Source organism: Astyanax mexicanus, chromosome 3 (assembly GCF_023375975.1).
Source record: "Astyanax mexicanus isolate ESR-SI-001 chromosome 3, AstMex3_surface, whole genome shotgun sequence".
NCBI lineage: Eukaryota > Metazoa > Chordata > Actinopteri > Characiformes > Acestrorhamphidae > Astyanax > Astyanax mexicanus.
The window spans coordinates 7717982-7737632 of NC_064410.1; the positions used below are offsets into that span (position 1 = coordinate 7717982).

Sequence of the window (19651 nt, forward strand, 5' to 3'; positions counted from 1 at the left end):
ACTGTATTAAAGATTGTGTATTGTGTTAAACTTGGTAGAAAATAGTATTTTTTATTATAATATCTCTTAGAATTTTTAAATGTTGACAGCACTAGTAAATACTAGATCTTAAGCCAATTAAACGCATTTGACGGATAATTCCCTCAATGATCAGGATCAGATTAATCATGTTAATTACACAGTACCAGTTTTAAAAAAAGAAGCCTCACCATCTCCTGGGCCACCTCCTCTGGAACGTCCTTGTAGAGCTCGAACAGGAACTCGATGGCGTTGTTGTCCTTGTACTTGCCGTGGAGCTTCTTGGTGTCGTCCATTCTGAGCCACAGCTTCAGACCGGACTTCACCATGTCGTCCTCCTCGGCCAGCTCCACGTGGACTCCGTTGTTCTCCTGGAAGAAGGGGTGCTCCAGCAGGTCCTGTATCGTGTACCTGAGCCATGAGAATACAGCAGGTGAGGCGGAGAGCAGGGTATGAGATACTTTAAATCAAAACAAGAGAGAATATTAGAGCTTTATTCTTTAAACTGAGAATTTCAATACATCTGAGTGGGTGCTGCATAAATGGATTGTGGTTTACCTTTGAGAAAATGTTTGGCAACCTGGGCTGATTTTTTTTTTAAATATTGTTATATATGACATATTGCTTTTATTTGTTTTTACATTTTTGTTCAATGTTTTGTTTTTGCTTTTTTTATTATTTATGTTTATTGATTGCCCTATTAATTATATGTTTGTTGTATTGCTTCTTTATATTTTTGCATTTATTTTTTTATTTATCTTTATTGCTTTTTAATTGCTTCTGCATGTGTGTTTAATTTTTTAAGTGTATTATTGCTTTTTTGTTAATATTTTTTAAATCTGTTATTGCATTTTTGTTTAATTCACTGTATTGTATTTTTTTCTTAGTTTTTACATTTATATAATTTGATATCTTTCAGGCTTCTGTATGGCTGCTACTACTGTTTTATTTCATTTCAGTGTATACTACTGGTATATTTGTCCATTTATTTACATAATTATAGTGTGTTATACATAATCAGAAACCATATAATTCATTCTATTTCAAACATGCAGTTTGCACAGTGCTATAGGTGGGTAAATCATATTACTTTTAGCTACATCAGCCTCATAGACTTAATATGCATAAAGAAAATACATAGACAAGACTCTTAGAAAATTAGGTTAGTCTTGATGAGTATGGCTTACAGCCAATGCAAACCCAAAAATCAGTGTCTATATTAGAAAATTAGAATATTATATAAGACCAATTGGTACTTTTTTGGCAGTGTGAGCAGTGTGCCAAATCCTGCTGGAAAATGAAATCTGCATCTCCATAAAAGTTGTCAGATGCAGAGGGAAGCATGAAGCGCTGTAAGATTTAGTGGGAAAACAAAACTGCACTGACTTTAGACTTGATAATAAAACACAGTGGATCAACACCAGCAGATGACATGTCTCTCCAAACCATCACTGATCATCAGTACATTTTACATTTCATTTGGAAATCAAGGGAGCAGAGTCTGGAGGAAGAGTGGAGAGACACACAGTCCAAACTGCTTGAGGTCTAGTGTGAAGTTTCCACCAATCAGTGATGGTTTGGAGAGACATGTCATCTGCTGGTGTTGATCCACTGTGTTATACGCCCATATCAAGTTTGTATGGAGATGTGGATTTTATTTTCCAGCAGGACTTTGCACACTACCCAAGAAATAAAGTAACATTTAAATGATACTCTAATTGTTTGAGTTGTACCTACACATATAAACATGTGAAGTACATCTGAGTTTATCTAAGGAAGCTTGGGGGAAAACACTTCACACTGATGGTGAGTGTCAGAAACTGTGGGACACACCCAGTATGCAAATATATTGAGCCAGATACAAATGGAAAAGTAGCTATTAGTGACAACAGTTTTTTTTTTTTACTGTTGATTCAAATCAAAGAACGATCTCTGCTTGAATGTATAGTTTACAGCTGTGGAAAAAATTTTAAAGAGCATTTCAGTTTCTGAATCAGTTTCTCTGATTTTGCTTTTTATAGGTGTATGTTTGAGTAAAATCAACATTCTTGTTTTTTTATTCTATAAACTACAGACAACTTTTCTTCCAAATTCCAAATATTAAAAGATTTGTCATTTAGAGCAAAATTTAGCTCTAAATGAAAATGAAATGGCTGAAATAACAACAAAAAAAAGATGCAGAGCTTTCAGACCTCAAATAATGCAAAGAAAACAAGTTCATATTCATACATTTTCATAAACAATTCAGAAATCAATATTTGGCAGAATAACCCTGGTGGTTTTTAATCACAGTTTTCATGTATCTTGTCATGTTCTCCTCCACCAGTCTTACACACTGCTTTTGGATAACTTTATGTCTTTACTCCTGGTGCAAAAATTCAAGCAGTTCAGTTTGGTTTGATGGCTTGTGATCATCCATCTTCCTTTTGATTATATTCCAGAGGTTTTCAATTTGGTAAAATCAAAAAAACTCGTAAATATCCAATTTTATGTAAAATAGGCTTCATTTATTCGAGCTCAAACAAACTGTAGGGTAACAATGAAGTTAACTTTAGATGCCAGAAAGGTTCTGGGGTCACGAGAACATTGCAAAAAACGACACTTGGCTTCTGGCTGATCTATGGCTTTAAGGGTTAAGCACTTAACCCGCAGGAGAGCTATGGTGTGACAGCCAACCTGCTAAGAAGGAGGCTTTGTAACATGGCAACCCCAGAGGGGAGTTCATCTAGAGTGTTTAACAGTGTTATTTTTATCCGCTCTGTGTCACCCGGAGAACAGGAATAGCAGCTCGCTGTTTTTTCTGCTTTGCTGAGTCCAGCTGCGAATGTTTCAGCGCTAAAAAAGCTGGACATGTTATTAGTCCGTCACGAGGTGGAGAAACTGGCCTGGCTAGTGTTAAATACTTTAATGGAAGTTGACAGAAACACAAATACACTGTAACACTTCATTACAGGCTGCAGGTTGGTGGAACAGGGAAGCATGTTGTCCATTGGTGGTCCAACCAGCACTACTGGCTTAATTATGACTGGAAATTCTCGTATCGCACAACCCAGCTTTCATTCTAAGATAAAGTCCTGCCCTTTTAAACAAAAAAAGAGCCAATCAGATTGCTGCTTACACATATTCCACAAGTGAAGATGGAACAGTAGCTCCTCTTGATGTGGAGATCTGCGCAAGCGCAGTAACCAGAACAAGTATAAAAAAAAAAAATGTTTTTTGTGCTTTACAGATCAATACGCTATAAACCAAGCATGAAACATCTGGCCAGTGAGGTTGTTACTGTTATAACTATAATGAACGATAATGAAAATAAATAAATAAATAAAATGTTTCTCTGGAGAGCTTTTGTTTACATTCCCCACTCCCCTGTCCCTCTGACGTGCTGGGCGTGACTTTAGTTTCTGCCCGTTCTCATTTTTCCGCCCATTCTTGGGCTCCCTATCTCCTTATAAGGGAGTTGTTTTTACCCGTCCGTGTCCCAATTCAATAGCCAGGGCAGTGGTAGTGTATTGAAATGTGACCCTGACGACATGGGTTCGATCCTGCGTGAGGAGTGGTGTGTTTATTTATTTATTTATTCCTTCTTCTTGGGTTTACCTGCTTTGAACTTAACTGTTCTGCAATTGGGTTCAACAACCCTCTGGGCTGGAGAGCTTCTATTTTTTTTATGGCCCGCCACGTAATGGCTTGGAAAATATCTGGCCCGTAGCCAAACTTCATTGCCAAACCCCTGATATAAACTGTTCATGAGATTTTTTTTTTATCAGATTTTATCTGTAATGTAAAATAAGTTGGTAAGTAAATAGAAAGTAGACCTTCAGTATTGAGTATTTTGCTTTCTCCTCATTTAAACAGATAGGAAGATGGTCTTGCATAAGTGGATATAACTGCCTGGTGGCATTGCAAAGATTAAATGAGTGAACTGATTTGCCTATAAAGACTTATAAAGGGTTAACTCACCTTTCAGCTTTGTTCATACGGATGCAGCCCTCTATGATCTCCTTTAGCTCCGGCACTCTTACTTTGAAGAAACTGTCCGGCTTAATGCCCTGCGAGAGAGAAATAAAGTATAATAAAAGTTTTAATTAAAATGAAGTTGCAATTTTTAGTAGATTGTCAAAACCTTTAGGGGGCAAATTGCAATTTTTGGACATATCACTTCTTTAAACAAAATGCTACATGAAAAGGTTGCAAAGTCATTTCTAAGGCTTTGAGACTCCAGCAAGCCACAGTGAGAGCTATTATTCACAAATGGAGAAAACATGGAACAGTGGTGAACCTTCCCATTAGTGACCAATCTACTGAAATTACTTGAAAAGGGAATGGACAACGCATCCAAGAGGTCACACAAGAACCAATCACAAGAAAGAGACTGGGTAAAAATGGTCTTCATGGGAGAGTTCTAAGGCAAAAACCACTGCTGACCAAAAAGAACACAACAAATCGTCTCACATTTACCAAAAAACATTCTGTGGACTGACAAAACAAAAGTGGAACTTATGGTAATCTGTGTAGTCAGTTACATATGGCATAAAACTAACACATATTCTCTTAAAAAAAAAAATCATAAAACGGAATGTAAAACATGGTGGTGGTAGTGTGATGATCTGGGGCTGCTTTGCTGCTTCAAGGTCTGGACAAATTTTTGTAATTGATGGAACTAGTAGACAATCCTGAAGGTGAATGTCTGGCTATCTTTATGTGACCTCAAGCTCAGGTGTACTTGGGTTCTGCAGCAGGACAATGACCCAAAGCACACAAACAAGTTCACCTCTGAATGGATTAAAAAAACTAAATGAAGGTTTTGCCAGGAGTGGCCTAGTTAAAGTCTGATTGACCTTAAGCAGGCGGTTCAGGCTCCAAAAAAAAAACACAATGTGGCTGAATTGAAACAATTCTGTAAAGAAGAGTGGAACAAAATTCCTCCACAGAGATGTAATAATAATGATATAATATAATATAATATAATATAATAATATAACCAAGTTATTAGGATTAGGGGGAAAATGCTTTTACACACAGGGATAGATTGGTTTCTTTCCCTTAAAAAAAATTACTTATCAATTAAAACCTGCTTTATTATTTACTCAGGTTATCCTAGTCTGATATTAAAGTTTGTTTGATAATCTCACAAATGTAAGTATGATAAATCATTATTCTTTTAGTATTTAAAGAGCTTCCTGATCACGTCTTTCTCTCTCTCTCCCTTTCTCTCTCTCTCTCTTTCTCTCTCTGCACGTCTGTGCTTCCTCCACACTGACCGGTCAATTGACTCTCTGATGAATCAATCAGGAGTATCAGTGAAGTGGAGATGCGTGTCAGCGTGCATGTTCGGCTGTTTCACTAATCAATCCCATCTCCTCCTCTCGCCTTCTCTTTCACTCTCTCTGATTCACTCAACTACCTTTAAACACGAGCTGCACTCAAAATCGCCAATCACAGAAATAGTGCAATATATAGCGTGCCCGACATTTGCAGTGTTGTTGGAAATCTTAATGGTAAACCCAAAATCAAGCATCACAAAATGAGGAGTACAGATGATGTATACTTGAATTTTATACTGGAAAAGTGCAGTGTTTTCCTACTACATTGTTAACCTGGGTTTTATATAAATATATATATATACACACTGCCTGCCCAAAAAGTGGCCACCTGGATGTAAGTAAGTAAATGATGCGAGGTTGGTTGATGCTGCAGTTGGTCAGGTCTAGGTTCAGTACGTAAATTTTGGCCAGGCAGTGTCATTAAACTATTTAATTTGGATGTTTGGCCACACTTAACAATAAGAGTCTCAAGTAATAGCACTCAAACCAATTCCTGTATTTTTTACAGTAAAATCACATAGTAAATACTGTATCTGTTTAACGATGTTCTGGGTTAAAACTGTAGAACGCAATGCATCTTGGGATATCCTATGGAAACCGCTGTCACCTGTATATATATATATATATATATATATATATACATATATATATATGTAAGATTTGTGAGAAAAACAAGTGTTTAAATTTAAAATGTTTTGCAGGAATTTACTGCTTTGTTGAGACTAGAAACAGCCTACAATCATCATTCATTTGCATAATGGGTGTGTCTACCCATGCCTACAACTTACCACCATTTTGGACTCCTGCCTATCAGGGCCACCTTTCTGTTGTGTTTTCAGTCATATTTTATATAGTAACTGCTTGCCTGGACACAGTGTTGTAGGCCTTAGGAGCAAATTGCCATTTATTTTAATTCCAAGCATGACTTTATGCTCTATATCAGTTATGTTACAGTGAGAGTTAATGTGGGCAGCTATTATTTTACAGTATTATGTCAGTAATCATTTTGCAGCCCTTGATTAGCAACTAAAGACCCCAAACTTTCAAAGTACAACATTTACAATATTATAATGTATTTGATTATGCAGAAACTTACTCTAAGAAAGCTGTAATACTCTGTAATCCATTTACAGTAAACTACTATATTTTTTGTATTCAGTGATTTGCTGTAATCTTTCGCCACAGTAAAAAATGATTGTAATTTTTACAATATTTTATTGGCAACTTTTTTTTTTGCCATTATCTTACTGTAAAATGTACAAGATACTTTTAACAGTGAATGCTTGAATGGTTGTTAAATGGTTATAACATTTTAAATAATTATTAATGTGATACACTAGTTGAGACATTATTAATTATTAAACATCATTTAATTTTAATGCGTTTAAATGCTTATAAACACTCCAGAATTTTACCTGAACACACCTCACTTCCAGACCAGCGTACATATACTCCCAAACTCTGACGCTATTTTAACGGCATGAACGCAAGGTGTGAAAATAAACTGATGTTGTGGTGCAAGATAGCAAAGAGCATTGTGACACGCCTTGGGCAGGATATACAATAGAACCCCATGTGTCTCTTGTTGCTATTAGGCTGATCTGTATTATATATCTTTGATTCTAAAGAAAATACACTGTGTTTTTCATGTAGACTAACTGTGTGAGTTTCTCTAGAACAGTTTACTTACTATCTTGGAGACTCTTGGGTCTGTTGGAACTCAGTAAACAAAACACCGGTAAATCCACTCAGCATAATGGCCGGGTTCAAACCAGGGTTAGATAAACAGATTAGCTGAACTGAAGGATGACACAGACGCTCCCTGCTCGACACAACGTCTCTAACACAGTTTTTTTAAACGCTGTTTAAATATTGTAAATTAGAGTCTATAAAATGCTTTTACATTAGATGCTTAAATATTTTAAAAATCACATTTTTCCTATTCTTAAAGGAGAACTCCAGTGTAAAATAGGCTTGTGTTGTAGTGAAACATGATAACGAGCACAAACTTTTGTTGAATAGCCCACCTCCATTCACACCCCAGCATTCTTAAATATAGCATTTTTAGCTGATGCTCCCAGCAGGCTTACAATGCAAGTGATAGGGGCATAAAGTTACCTATGCAAAGAAATCTTAATATTTTTTATACCATTAAAAAAAAAAAAGGTCAAAGTAGCTTTACACTTTATTGGTAAAATTCTGAGGGCCCTGACATTTAAAACAAGGCAGTAAGAGCTTTCCAACTATGATCTGGAGAGTTCGAATCCTGTTTATGTAGCTTGCCATCGGTGACCGGAGCCCCGAGAAAGCCCAATTGGCCTTGCCCTCTCTCTCTGGGTGGGTGGGTAGATGGCGCTCTATCCCCTCATCACTCCAAAGGGTGATGATGATCAGCACAAGGCGTCTGTGAGTGGATGTATCGGAACCGAGTCGCTGCGCTTTCCTCCGAATGCTACATCAGCAGCAGTTAGAAGAGAGGCGGAGGCTGACTTCACGTGTTGGAGAAAAAAATATATAAAACATTTGTCCAAACTTTTGATTGGTACTTTACAGTCTGTTAATCTGTTAAAACGTTCCAATCAATGTGTGAAGACACACACTTGCTGCTTTAACACACAGACGCCCAGTCAACACCATGCGTTTGTGTTTGTAAATGAGAATATGCTGCATAGCACGTTCTCTGATAAGATCAAGGTCAGTAAAGTGGAGTGAGATAGCCGTTATGTAAGTGCTGGCTCTGCTCAGACTGTCTGAATTAGTTGGAGGTTGAAGAAGTTGAACTGAGCACCAGTGCCACACATAGTTCACCATTAGGGCTTAACCAATAGAAAGCCTATGTGCCCTATTTTAGCAATCTATTGCACACCGGTCAAACGATGTAGGGAGTCAGTATGTCTTTGTTATCGCGAAGGTCCCAAAAATACGCCTTGCCTGTTTTAAAAAACAAAAAGGCATGAACTAATTATCTTAATTAATCTTAGGTGTGTTTTTGGCGTAACTTGAAATAAACCAATCAGCGTGGCTATTGCTATTCCCTTTAAGAGCCAGGTGAGCTCTGACTTTGGCATGTTGATATCTTAACAGCCCAACGCTTTTCAGTGTTTCAGCAGAGGATACTGACCTGTGTGTTCACGCTGTAAAGATATACCAGCAGCTCATTTACCGGAAGAACAATGATATTTTATTATTTACTCTCTTTATTGTTGATGTAAAGGCTGAATTTGTGTGCTGCAGCACTTTTATTTGTGTCTGTAACGAGCGAGGGTATTCACGCACTGACCGTGAAGGATTGGGCGGCTGACTGTTGACTTTTGTCAGGGTTTTAATCAATCAGTGGCGCACCTGTATCTCCCGCTGCCAAGATAGAAACACACAAGATATTTACCTGAACTTCCAAACAACCACGGCCATCAGGGTAGATTTATTCCTAAACTCCAACGCTATGTTAATGACGTGGGCGCAAAGCGTGAAAATAGGCTGTTGATTGGGTGTAAGATAGCAACGAGCATCACAAAGCACCTTGCACAGAAAGTACAATAAGGCCCTACGTCTGTTGGCCAATCAACAGACACTGGCCATTGAAAAGAAATGTACCAATATAATGTTTAATCTGGCTGTATAGCTTGTGTTTGATTATGTTGAGACCTGGACACTTTTCACTTAACTTTAATTCTCCTTCTAATACTTTTTTTTAGAAACAGAACATAGAAATATTAGCATTTAAAAATATTAGCATATTAGCATTGCTTTTATTTCACTCTTAAAGGAAGGACAACATTTAGCTATTTTTATTTTATGTTTGTGTTGCTAATTTTACTTTTGCTTTAATTAAATAAGATTAAATTCATTAATCGTATCTTTTTATTTTATTAATATTGCAATACTAATATATGAAATACTAATCTCTAATTTTTTTTTGTATATGTTATATAATTTTACAACATTCTGCTGCTCTCAGGCTTGTGTGATTTTATTAAATAATTAATTATTTATGTCATTTTTTTATTTTTTCTCATTTTGCTTTTTAATCTTCTGTGAAGCTACATTTACGGATACCACTTTAATATAAAACTACATTAATTAATTCTTTACTAAGCAATTTATTAATGGTTATTATTTAGCTTGAAACTAATTAGTTAAAACACAGAAATCGAAAGGGCACCAGTGATGTGTCATTTGTTATATTGGGATTTCACATTTATGTATGTCTAAACTCGATACAAACTAAAGAAATCAATATTTGGTGGAATAACCCTGGTTTTAATCACAGTTTTCATGCATCTTGGCATCATGTTCTCCTCCACCAGTCTTACACACTGCTTTTGAATAACTTTATGCCTTTACTCCTGGTGCAAAAAATTCAAGCCATTTTTCTCAGAGGATTTCAATTTGGTAAAATCTAAGAAAATCATCATTTTTAAGTGATCTCTTATTTTTTTCAGAGCTGTATATTTTAAAAAAAGGCAGTAGACAGTAGACATCACTCTGAACCACAGGGAGTGCAGCAGCGCTCTGTGGAGATACAGCAGCTTTCCCTGGTGATAAGAAATCCAATTTTCACCAAGAGGATGCGTTCATCACACTCCACCACTGCCCCTGAAAAGAGCGTCTCAAAACAAGGCCAAGGTCTCGGGTTGCCAGGTTGGAAACATGAAGTCGCCCAAAACCTGCATGTAAAATTTATGAGGTGGAAAGCGTGAGGCGTAGCGTGAAAAAAAATCAGTCAGGCAGGCAGCAGGACGATCCTACCAGGGCTGCACCAATTACAGAACGGGGGCATCTGAGGTGTTTGAAGGGTAAATATGCAAAACAGAGGAGAAACAACCATCCAGTCACACACTGTAAACCCAAACGTTGTTTGATCTTAAATGATTTTAGTCTGTTTTACATAAAATTGGATATTTCTAAACAATACTCAACTATTTTGAGTTAGTTGAACATGTGTGGGCACATATACTGTACTATTCAAACTGAGATCTTTGAGTTGAACCAACTTAAAACAACTGGGCTTAGTCTGTTGCCATTGGCAGCTTCTTTTTTTATTGGCTTCTGTCACAATCTATTTGCATAATGGGTGTGTCCAACAGTTTCTGACTAACACTCACCATCAGTGTGTAGTCATTCCCTTTCGGGCTACCTTAGAAATAAATCAACTTCGACTTTACTTGTTATTAAAACTTAATGTTTTAATTTACACTAACTCAAGTTTTCATTCCCCATTACTTTTTAAAAATTGAGCAACGGGTCTGTGGGACCCGTTTTCATTTTTCATGAAAAAAAAAAAATTTCTAACTCAAACTCATTGGCATTGGCTAATTTTTTGTGAAAAACATATATCAAAACACATTTTCGATAAACACACACTGTACACCCCCCCCCACACACACACACACACATTTATATTACATACAGTATGTTTGGCCGAGGGCTAATAAACATTGCTTCATTTGTAAATTTGAAACTAAACAAATTTTCTACTCATATCTTGAGTTTAATTCATTTTCTTTTACATTTTATTTAAAAACTAATAAAAAAAAGAGTAGCACTTTTTAAAAGAAATGTAACATAAGAAAGGTAAAGGGCAAATATTAACCATGTAAGCTGTTTATATTGCTTGCAATTTAGGTGAAGCGAGCATGTGTAAAGCATTTTAATGTAAAATTGCTTAATTTTGCTGAATTAAATACAAGTAACAAAGTAAACGAGTAACAAAAATATGAACACCACACAAGGGTTAAAAAGTTAGGAAAACACAACTTATCAGGTCTTACAGTATAACAAAAATAAAAAAAAGTTAAATCAACTTCCCCTTTAGTTGTAATAACTTGATGTTCTAAGTTACGCTAACTTAACTTTTTTAAGGCAACCGGTTTCCTCAATTTTTTTCCAAGTAAATTCAACTTATCCAGGCTTACAGTGCATGATCCTTTTTTTTAAAAAACATATTCAGATCAAAAAAAGGCATGAAATATATATATAAGAAGCTTCAGGAAGCTTCCATAACTGAGCACCAGCACCCTGCAGCTACTTAATGCATTATGGATCATATCCCTCATGCTGGACGTGGGTAGGAAAAACTTCTAGACGTGTGGCAGTCACCAGAACGTTCCGCACTTCTGAGAAGGGCAAGGAAGTTGTTTATGTAACTAGACCAGTGCAGTGCCACTTGATCAGATAATCGCCTCTCTTAAACAACTGAAAACAAACAGAGGGTGAAAAACAGAAGGAGAAGGTCAGTCCAGGATGAGGGAGAACAATAACAGGCCTAAAGATCAGATTCAAAAGGGCTTCTAAAAGTGTGGCTGATAGCCAAAGTCAAAAAGCCCACAAAGAAGTTTGACTAGTTCACATTACCGTATTTTTTGCACTATAAGGCGCACTTAAAATCCTTATATTTTTTTTATGCACCATATAATTAAGTGCCTATACCCATAGACTGTGTATAGCTGGACAGAGCATCGTCTCTCAAAAGTGAAGCCACCACAGGTCGGGCGCCCCCTGCTGTTCGGCTGCAGAAAGCCGTGTAACCCCACCCATCCCCATAGGTTTCAAAAACAGGCAAAACAGAACAACTTTCAATCACGTTTTTTTCTAAAATACCCTAATTCTACCTCCATTATTTTAAATGCAGCAGCTAGTGTTACCTCTGATTATATTGTCAAATTTTTATATCCTCACAGAATTCGCTTTTAAAAACGTTATTCAGCTCTATTCAAAAAAGGTTTGGTTATTGTAAAAGGGCTGGTTATGGGCGGGACCAATAACAGAACGTCAGCTCCACTCTGCTCCGCTCTGCAGCCTGTGACCTCGAGGCAGCTCTCAGGGGCGGGGTTATTTAAATGAGAAGGCGGTCTCTCCACAGTCTTTCTCCCTCCTCTGGTCTCTACTGCGCTCTACAGACTCGGGTTTCAGGATCGCCAACATGGCGGAAGATTTTGGCTTCATTTTCATTGAATGAATGGGAACAGCGACACGGCGTCCATGTTTTTTTACAGTCTCTGATTGTACCAGTCAGGTTGTAAGGAGCAGTATAGCCACTCCACTCAAGTCTAGCGTTATACAGGAGTCTCAGTAAAGTTTCTCCAGCACCAAGTCTGGAGCAGTGTTAGCATTAGTTGCTAACCTCACTAAGTGCTTTGCCGCTCTTTTGCCGTTCAAAGATGAGTACATCGGACTGTAATCTGCGTGTTTACCGTGTTAAAACAAGCTATGTTGGATGAACCTATAACTGATAGAACCCTGGCTTACTGGAACATTCAGGGTTCCTCAGTGTAGCACTGTCGGGCATCATTTACTAGCGCTAAGCACTGCTAACTATGACTAGCGCTGCTGCTATTTGTGACTAGAGTCGCTGCTAACTGCACTGTTGAAAATATTCCATTAATAGAAATAAACGGAAGCACATTACTCACACAAAAAAACAGGTTTCAGGAGGTAAATCTGTGTAGATTAACATCCAAACTAGCATTGCTGCTACTTTGAGCTGATTGACTGGTTGGTGAGCTGATGCTGGAGTTACAGTCAGAGCACAGTCAGAATTTAAAAGCTTTAAAAATGATATCTGTATTATTGAAACATGTGATATTATTCTGTGTTAAGGAAGGTAGCAGGTATTTTACTTTGATTTTGCTCAATTTCTCCACATGAATGGATTAAATTTGGACTCACTTCAAGTGGGTATTCTCCTCTCAAGAGATTCTATGGCATGACATTGCGAGCATGTCTCCTGTGCTTGTAGTTCTAGCAGGTTCTCATGAGCCAGATCTCAGAGTCTGTGATTTCAAAAGTTGAAAAATCATGAAATTAGTAACCTAGTGTTGATCACCAATCCCGTAGTGCTAAATCCACAACAAAACCCAACGAAATGACCAATATCTAGGAGAAAACACTAAAATACTGAGGTAATTACTCAGCTTTAATTAATCATCTGAGTTTAAATACATTGTCTAAACAGTGGTCTAAAGTGCTGCCACTAGGATCGGAAGATCGCTGATTCGAATCCCAGTCATGCAGCTTGCCATCAGCTGCCAAAGCCCTGAGAGAGCGCAATTGGCCTCTTTTTCTCTCTGGGTGGGTAGATGGCACTCTTTCCCCTAATCATTCCAATGGGTGATGTCGATCAACACAAGACGTCTGTGAGCTGATGTATCAGAACCGTGTTGCTGTGCTTTCCTCCCAGCGTGCCGTGATGCTACTCGGTAATGTTTCAAAAGCGGCGGTGACTGACTTCACATGTTTTAGAGGAGGCATGTGCTAGTCTTCACCCTACTTGTGTTGCGGCATCACTTGTGATAGGGGGATATACAGCTGGCTAGCAGCTGAATGGGTGGGAAAATCAACCCAGCTAAATTGAGGAGAAAATTTGTGAAAAATATATAAATAAATCTTAAAAAAATATATTGTTTTGAGACCCCATGTGTATTGGGCTCCTTGTAATGGACCCTGTTTTTGAAAACTGATGCTCAGCTCTGAAAGCAATTACCCGATAAATACAGGTAAATCAATGTTTTACCTCAAGCTATAAAAAGCTGGTTCAACTTCTTCACAAAGACTCTAGAAGCACTTTCCTGTACGCTAATGGCATCGCGGCAAATCGTCTCTAATGGAAACGAAGCAGAGCCGGCCTAATCTGCTCCACCATTCACTCTCCCACGCAGCCCAGACAAAAAGTGAATGAATTTGATGCTTCTGGCTCACGTTCACTAGAACATCAGAGACAAAGTGAGGATCCATCTCTTTTCCCATGATGACGGAGAATACTCAGCTTTTATTTTTAAATACAAGTGATCTCCACATCTTCTCACAGTCCTTCTCACAGATTCAGACTTCACTTCCACACTCAGCCCGCAGTGGGAACCTGTAATCTAGGATTAAAGCCTGAATGGAACTCCTGTAATCTCTCACAGGAACAAAGACTAGGTCTTTTGGGGTTTCTGTTTTACCAGCTTTGCACATCTAGAGACTGAGATTTTAGCTCCATTCTTCTTTACAAAACAGTTCAAGCTCAGCCAGGTTGGATGGAGAGCGTCTGTGAACAGCAAATTTTCATGTCTTGCCAAAGAAGATCGATCAATAAGATTTAGGTCTTTAGGACTTCTTTAGGGTTCGAATCCTAGTCATGTAGCTTGCCATCAGCTGCGGAGCCCTGAGGGAGCACGATAGACCTTGCTCTCTCTGGGTGGGTACAGTAGATGGTGCTCTCTTTCCCCACATCACTCCAAAGGGTGATGTGGATCAGCACAAAGCTGCGTCTGTGAGCTGATGTATCCATAACCGAGCCCTGCACTTTCCTCAGAAAGTGGACATGCTGCATCAGCAACAGTTCAAAAAGAGGCGGAGTCTGACTTCACATGTGTCGGAGGAGGCATGTGCTAGTCTTCACCCTCCTGGGGTTGAGGCATCAACAGTGATAGGGGGAGTCCTTTTGAGTGGGTTCCTTATGAGTAGTTGGCCTTGTAAATTGGGGAGAAAACGCGAAAAAAAATATGCACGTATCCTTTATCATGCATGTGCGCAGTTAGGACCATATAGGCTTATGTATGAGATGTAAAACCCTTTAGGTTTAGGACTAGGGTTCGAATCCTAGTCATGTAGCTTGCCATCAGCTGCTGGAGCCCTGAGGGAGCACACTAGACCTTGCTCTCTCTGGGTGGGTACAGTAGATGGCGCTCTCTTTCCCCACATCACTCCAAAGGGTGATGTGGATCAGCACAAAGCTGCATCTGTGAGCTGATGTATCAAAAAACGAGAAGCTGCGCTTTCCTCCGAAAGTGGACATGCTGCATCAGCAACAGTTCAAAAAGAGGCGGAGTCTGACTTCACATGTGTCGGAGGAGGCATGTGCTGGTCTTCACCCTCCTGGTGTTGAGGCATCAACAGTGCATGGGGGAGTCCTTATGAGTGGGTTCCTTATGAGTAGTTGGCCTTGTAAATTGGGGAGAAAACGCGAAAAAAAATATGCACGTATCCTTTATCATGCATGTGCGCAGTTAGGACCATATAGGCTTATGTATGAGATGTAAAACCCTTTAGGTTTAGGACTAGGGTTCGAATCCTAGTCATGTAGCTTGCCATCAGCTGCTGGAGCCCTGAGGGAGCACACTAGACCTTGCTCTCTCTGGGTGGGTACAGTAGATGGCGCTCTCTTTCCCCACATCACTCCAAAGGGTGATGTGGATCAGCACAAAGCTGCATCTGTGAGCTGATGTATCAAAAAACGAGAAGCTGCGCTTTCCTCCGAAAGTGGACATGCTGCATCAGCAACAGTTCAAAAAGAGGCGGAGTCTGACTTCACATGTGTCGGAGGAGGCATGTGCTGGTCTTCACCCTCCTGGTGTTGAGGCATCAACAGTGCATGGGGGAGTCCTTATGAGTGGGTTCCTTATGAGTAGTTGGCCTTGTAAATTGGGGAGAAAATGCGAAAAAAAATATGCACGTATCCTTTATCATGCATGTGCGCAGTTAGGACCATATAGGCTTATGTATGAGATGTAAAACCCTTTTCAGTTCCAAATTATATTTGCTAGATTAATCATGATTATTACATTTCATTAGAAACACTAACTGAAAAGCTTTTAATTTCTGGGGAAAGGCGAGGTCAGTGTTCTGCTGCACCCGGGCTAATTTGCTTCAATCACACAGATAGGTCCTCATAAGGACGTGTGACACGGTGGCTGTGTGTGTGTGTGTTTGTGTGTGTGAACCAGTGTGTGTGTGTGTGTGAGTGCATCTAAAATGAATCAATTGTAAGAGCTGAAAAACTGCTTTCAGGTCTAATGAGAAAAAGGTCCAGGATGTTGGATGTAATAAAGGTAAAGTGGCTGTGAAATAACAGAGCTGTGCGGTCCAAGCTCACAAATGGTGGTATGCGGTGAGGCTGGGAAAAAAGCATGGCTGACAGTTATAAACTGGGCTGGTAAACGCCTAAAATAAAAGCATTACATCACTTTATAACGCGGTAATAAATTATTAGCAGATGTTTGAATCAAAATAAGAACAACAAGCAAATAAAGAGCTGCTGTGTTTGTGAATTTTTTCAATCAGTGTTTCCTATACAGGAAAAACACAATGTGGTTAAAGTAGTCCAAACCTATACTCAATATATTATATATAAAATATAACATTTAAGACCACTTCAGTTTCTGAATCAGTTTCTCTGATTTTGCTATTTATAGGTATATGGTGGAGTAAAATAAACATTGTTGTTTTATTCTATAAACTACAGACAACATTTCTCCCAAATCCCAAATAAAAATATTGTAATTTAGAGCATTTATTTGCAGAAAATGAGAAATAACTGAAATAACAAAAAAAAAAAGATGCAGAGCTTTCAGACCTCAAATAATTCATATTTATAAAGTTTTCAGAGTTCAGAAATCAATATTTAGTGGAATAACCCTGGTGTTTTTTAATCACAGTTTTCATGCATCTTGGCATCATGTTCTCCTCCACCAGTCTTACACACTGCTTTTGGAGAACTTTGTGCCTTTACTCCTGGTGCAAAACTTCAAGTAGTTCAGTTTGGTTTGATGATCAGCTTGTGATCTTCCTCTTGATTCTATTTCAGAGGTTTTCTATTTGGTAAAATCAAAGAAACTCATCATTTTGAAGTGGTCTCTTATTTTTTTTCCCAGAAATGAAATAAAGTCGAGCAGGTAAAACATGAAATATCTTGTATTTATACTGTCTGCAATCAAATAAACGTCAAAGGAAATGTAAGAAACGTGTCATATCCTGTAAATGATCAAACCTACAGGTCTTTAATACAATCCGACAGCTTGCACTGATAGAAAAATGATAGCATTGTAAGCGAATTCAAGCCTTTATTAAACAAAGTGTTTCTGTGTGAATGAATAAAACCAGAGAAAGGCTTGTTGAATGAGGCAGAGAGGAAGTGTAACAGGAAGTAAGATTGTGTGTGTGTGTGTGTGTGTGTGTTCATTCTTACTCTGTGGAAAGAGCTACACCATATGGTAGTTATCACTGTGTGACGTCACTAGCTTTCAGGAGCCTGACAGGAGCAGATTTAATTATCTCTAATTACATTGATTTCTCTCTGTTTCTCAGCAAATTGCTGATTATACTTTCTCTCTTTATCTCTCTCTCTCTCTCTCTCTCTCTCTCTCTCTACAAAAACACACTAAATAAAATACTTTTTATACACTGCTAGGGACTGTGATATGTCTCATTAGCGTACTGGTAAATCGATACTGTTGGTAGAGATCAGTTTCATCACTCAGTTTCATATGACCTCAATGAAATTTCAGCCATTCATCAAAACACAAACACAGAAAAGTGTGATTTATAAGGGCATGTATTTTCATTTCCCTCCCATCACCCAGGCCAATATTTTTAAATATGATTAAAGAAGTTCAGTAAAAAAAGAAACTCTTAACAATACAAGTCAGAAATAACAGTATTTAGGGGCGCCAAGTGGTCCAGCGGTCTAAAGTGGTCTCAGAGGGAGCACAACTGGCCCTGCTCCCTCCGGGTGGGTAGATGGCGCTCTCTCCCCACATCACTCGTAGGGTGATGTCCGCAGCACAGGGCGTCTGTGAGCTGATGTATTAGAACTGAGCCGCTTGAAGCGCAGTGTAGTGCTACTCGGCAACGATAAATTATCAGCAGCAGCACGAAAAGAGGAAGCATGTGTTAGTCTTCACCCTCCTGGTTTGTTGGGGCATCACTAGTGATAGGGGGTGTCCTAGTGAGTGGGTTGTGTAATTGGCCGTGTAAATTGGGGAGAAAATGGGGAAAAAAAAGAAATAACAGTATCTACTGTATGACAGTAAGTAATAATGTTAATAGTTAATAGGTTAATGTCCAATTTCCCTACTTTTCCAAGACCAAAAGTGGATCTTTTCTGTGGTTACCAATTAAAAGGTTTTCCAGACTCACAGATCCTTTCTAAACATGGTTAATATGGAACCAAATTGCTCTTTCTATTACATCTCTGAAAAAAAAATAAAGAGACAACTTCAGTTTCTGAATCAGTTTCTCTGATTTTGCTATTTATAGGTTTATTTTTAGGTGAGTAAAATGAATATTGTTGTTTTATTCTATAAACTACGGACATCATTTCTCCCAAATTCCAAAAAAATATATTGTCATTTACATCATTTATTTGCAGAAAATGAGAAATGTCTGAAATAACAAAAAAGATGCAGAGCTTTCACACCTCAAATAATGCAAAGAAAACAAGTTTAGAAATCAATATTTGGTGGTTTAATCAGTTTTTTTATGCATCTTGGCATGTTCTCCTCTACCAGTCTTACACGCTGCTTTTGAATAACATTGTCATTTTTAAGTGGTCTTTTATTTTGTTCCAAAATTTGCCAATTTGAATGGCTGCTTATTGAAGCAATAGTGGTTCTTCTACGGCAGTGCCTAAAAAGAAACTACTAACTTTATAAAAGTTAGTATTAGCACATCAGTTTTCTCTGCTGAGAAGCGCAGAAGCACTGCGCCATTAAAATAGCAATCATTGGTAGAATCCAGATAGCCATAATGTTTAAAACGAGGCATTCAGAACTTTAAAAAAAGATTATTTAAAGCCGCTGTTTGCATCTCATAGCGTAGGTAAATCTTCTGTGCGCCGCCATCTTAAATTAAAGTTACAATAATCAACCATTGAGCACGAACAAATGGGGAGGATGGTTTCAAAATGGCAGATTTCAAAATGAATTCCTTGGAAATACATGAATTCCAGCTGTTGCTGAAAAAAAAGGGTACTGTCGATTTTATAGTGCAAAGAACCAACAACAAATTGCATAAACCTTGCTCAAAATGTTTTACTATTCAAGCTCAACGGTTGGCTTTTTATGACTTAATAAATTAAAGATGGCAGCGCCCAGAGAGCTATCAATCTTCTTGTGCAGTTTTAAAGTTTTAAATGCCTCGTTTTAAATGTCAGGGCTCTCCAGATTCTACCAATGAAGTGTGGAGCTACTTTGAGCCTGCTGAATAACGGTGGAAAAAGTGATTTATCTTCAGGGGCAAAATATGCCCCATACCACTAATTCTAAACTTGTTTCGGCAAAGTGAACAAAATACTGGATCTCAGAAAGCTGTGGGAGAACGGACTTGGGCTTTTCAACAAAGGTAAGTACTTTTTATCACGTTTTAATACACCCAAAGTCCATTTTACACAGTTCTCCTTTAAACCAGTGTTTATAAATTGCTGATAACTGACCTCCCCGTTAGAGCCTTACTGCAAAAAAACAGCACATCATTATTTTAATTTATTTACCAAAAACACATACAGACAAAACAGCCACGCAAAAGGCCACACAATTACGACCCCTCGGGCT

General features: G+C 38.2%; 1 protein-coding gene across 1 annotated transcript in view; it reads right to left on the reverse strand.

The window, feature by feature from the left end:
• The window catches only part of wnk4b (WNK lysine deficient protein kinase 4b), a 139210-nt gene that overhangs the window by 44904 nt on the left and 74655 nt on the right, over nt 1–19651 (reverse strand). Inside the window, exons 6-7 of the mRNA XM_022667983.2 lie at nt 3979–4067; nt 210–429 (exon numbers count right to left, since the gene is read on the reverse strand). Of these exons, the coding sequence (XP_022523704.2) occupies nt 210–429; nt 3979–4067 (309 nt within the window). The remainder of the gene's footprint in view (nt 1–209; nt 430–3978; nt 4068–19651) is intronic.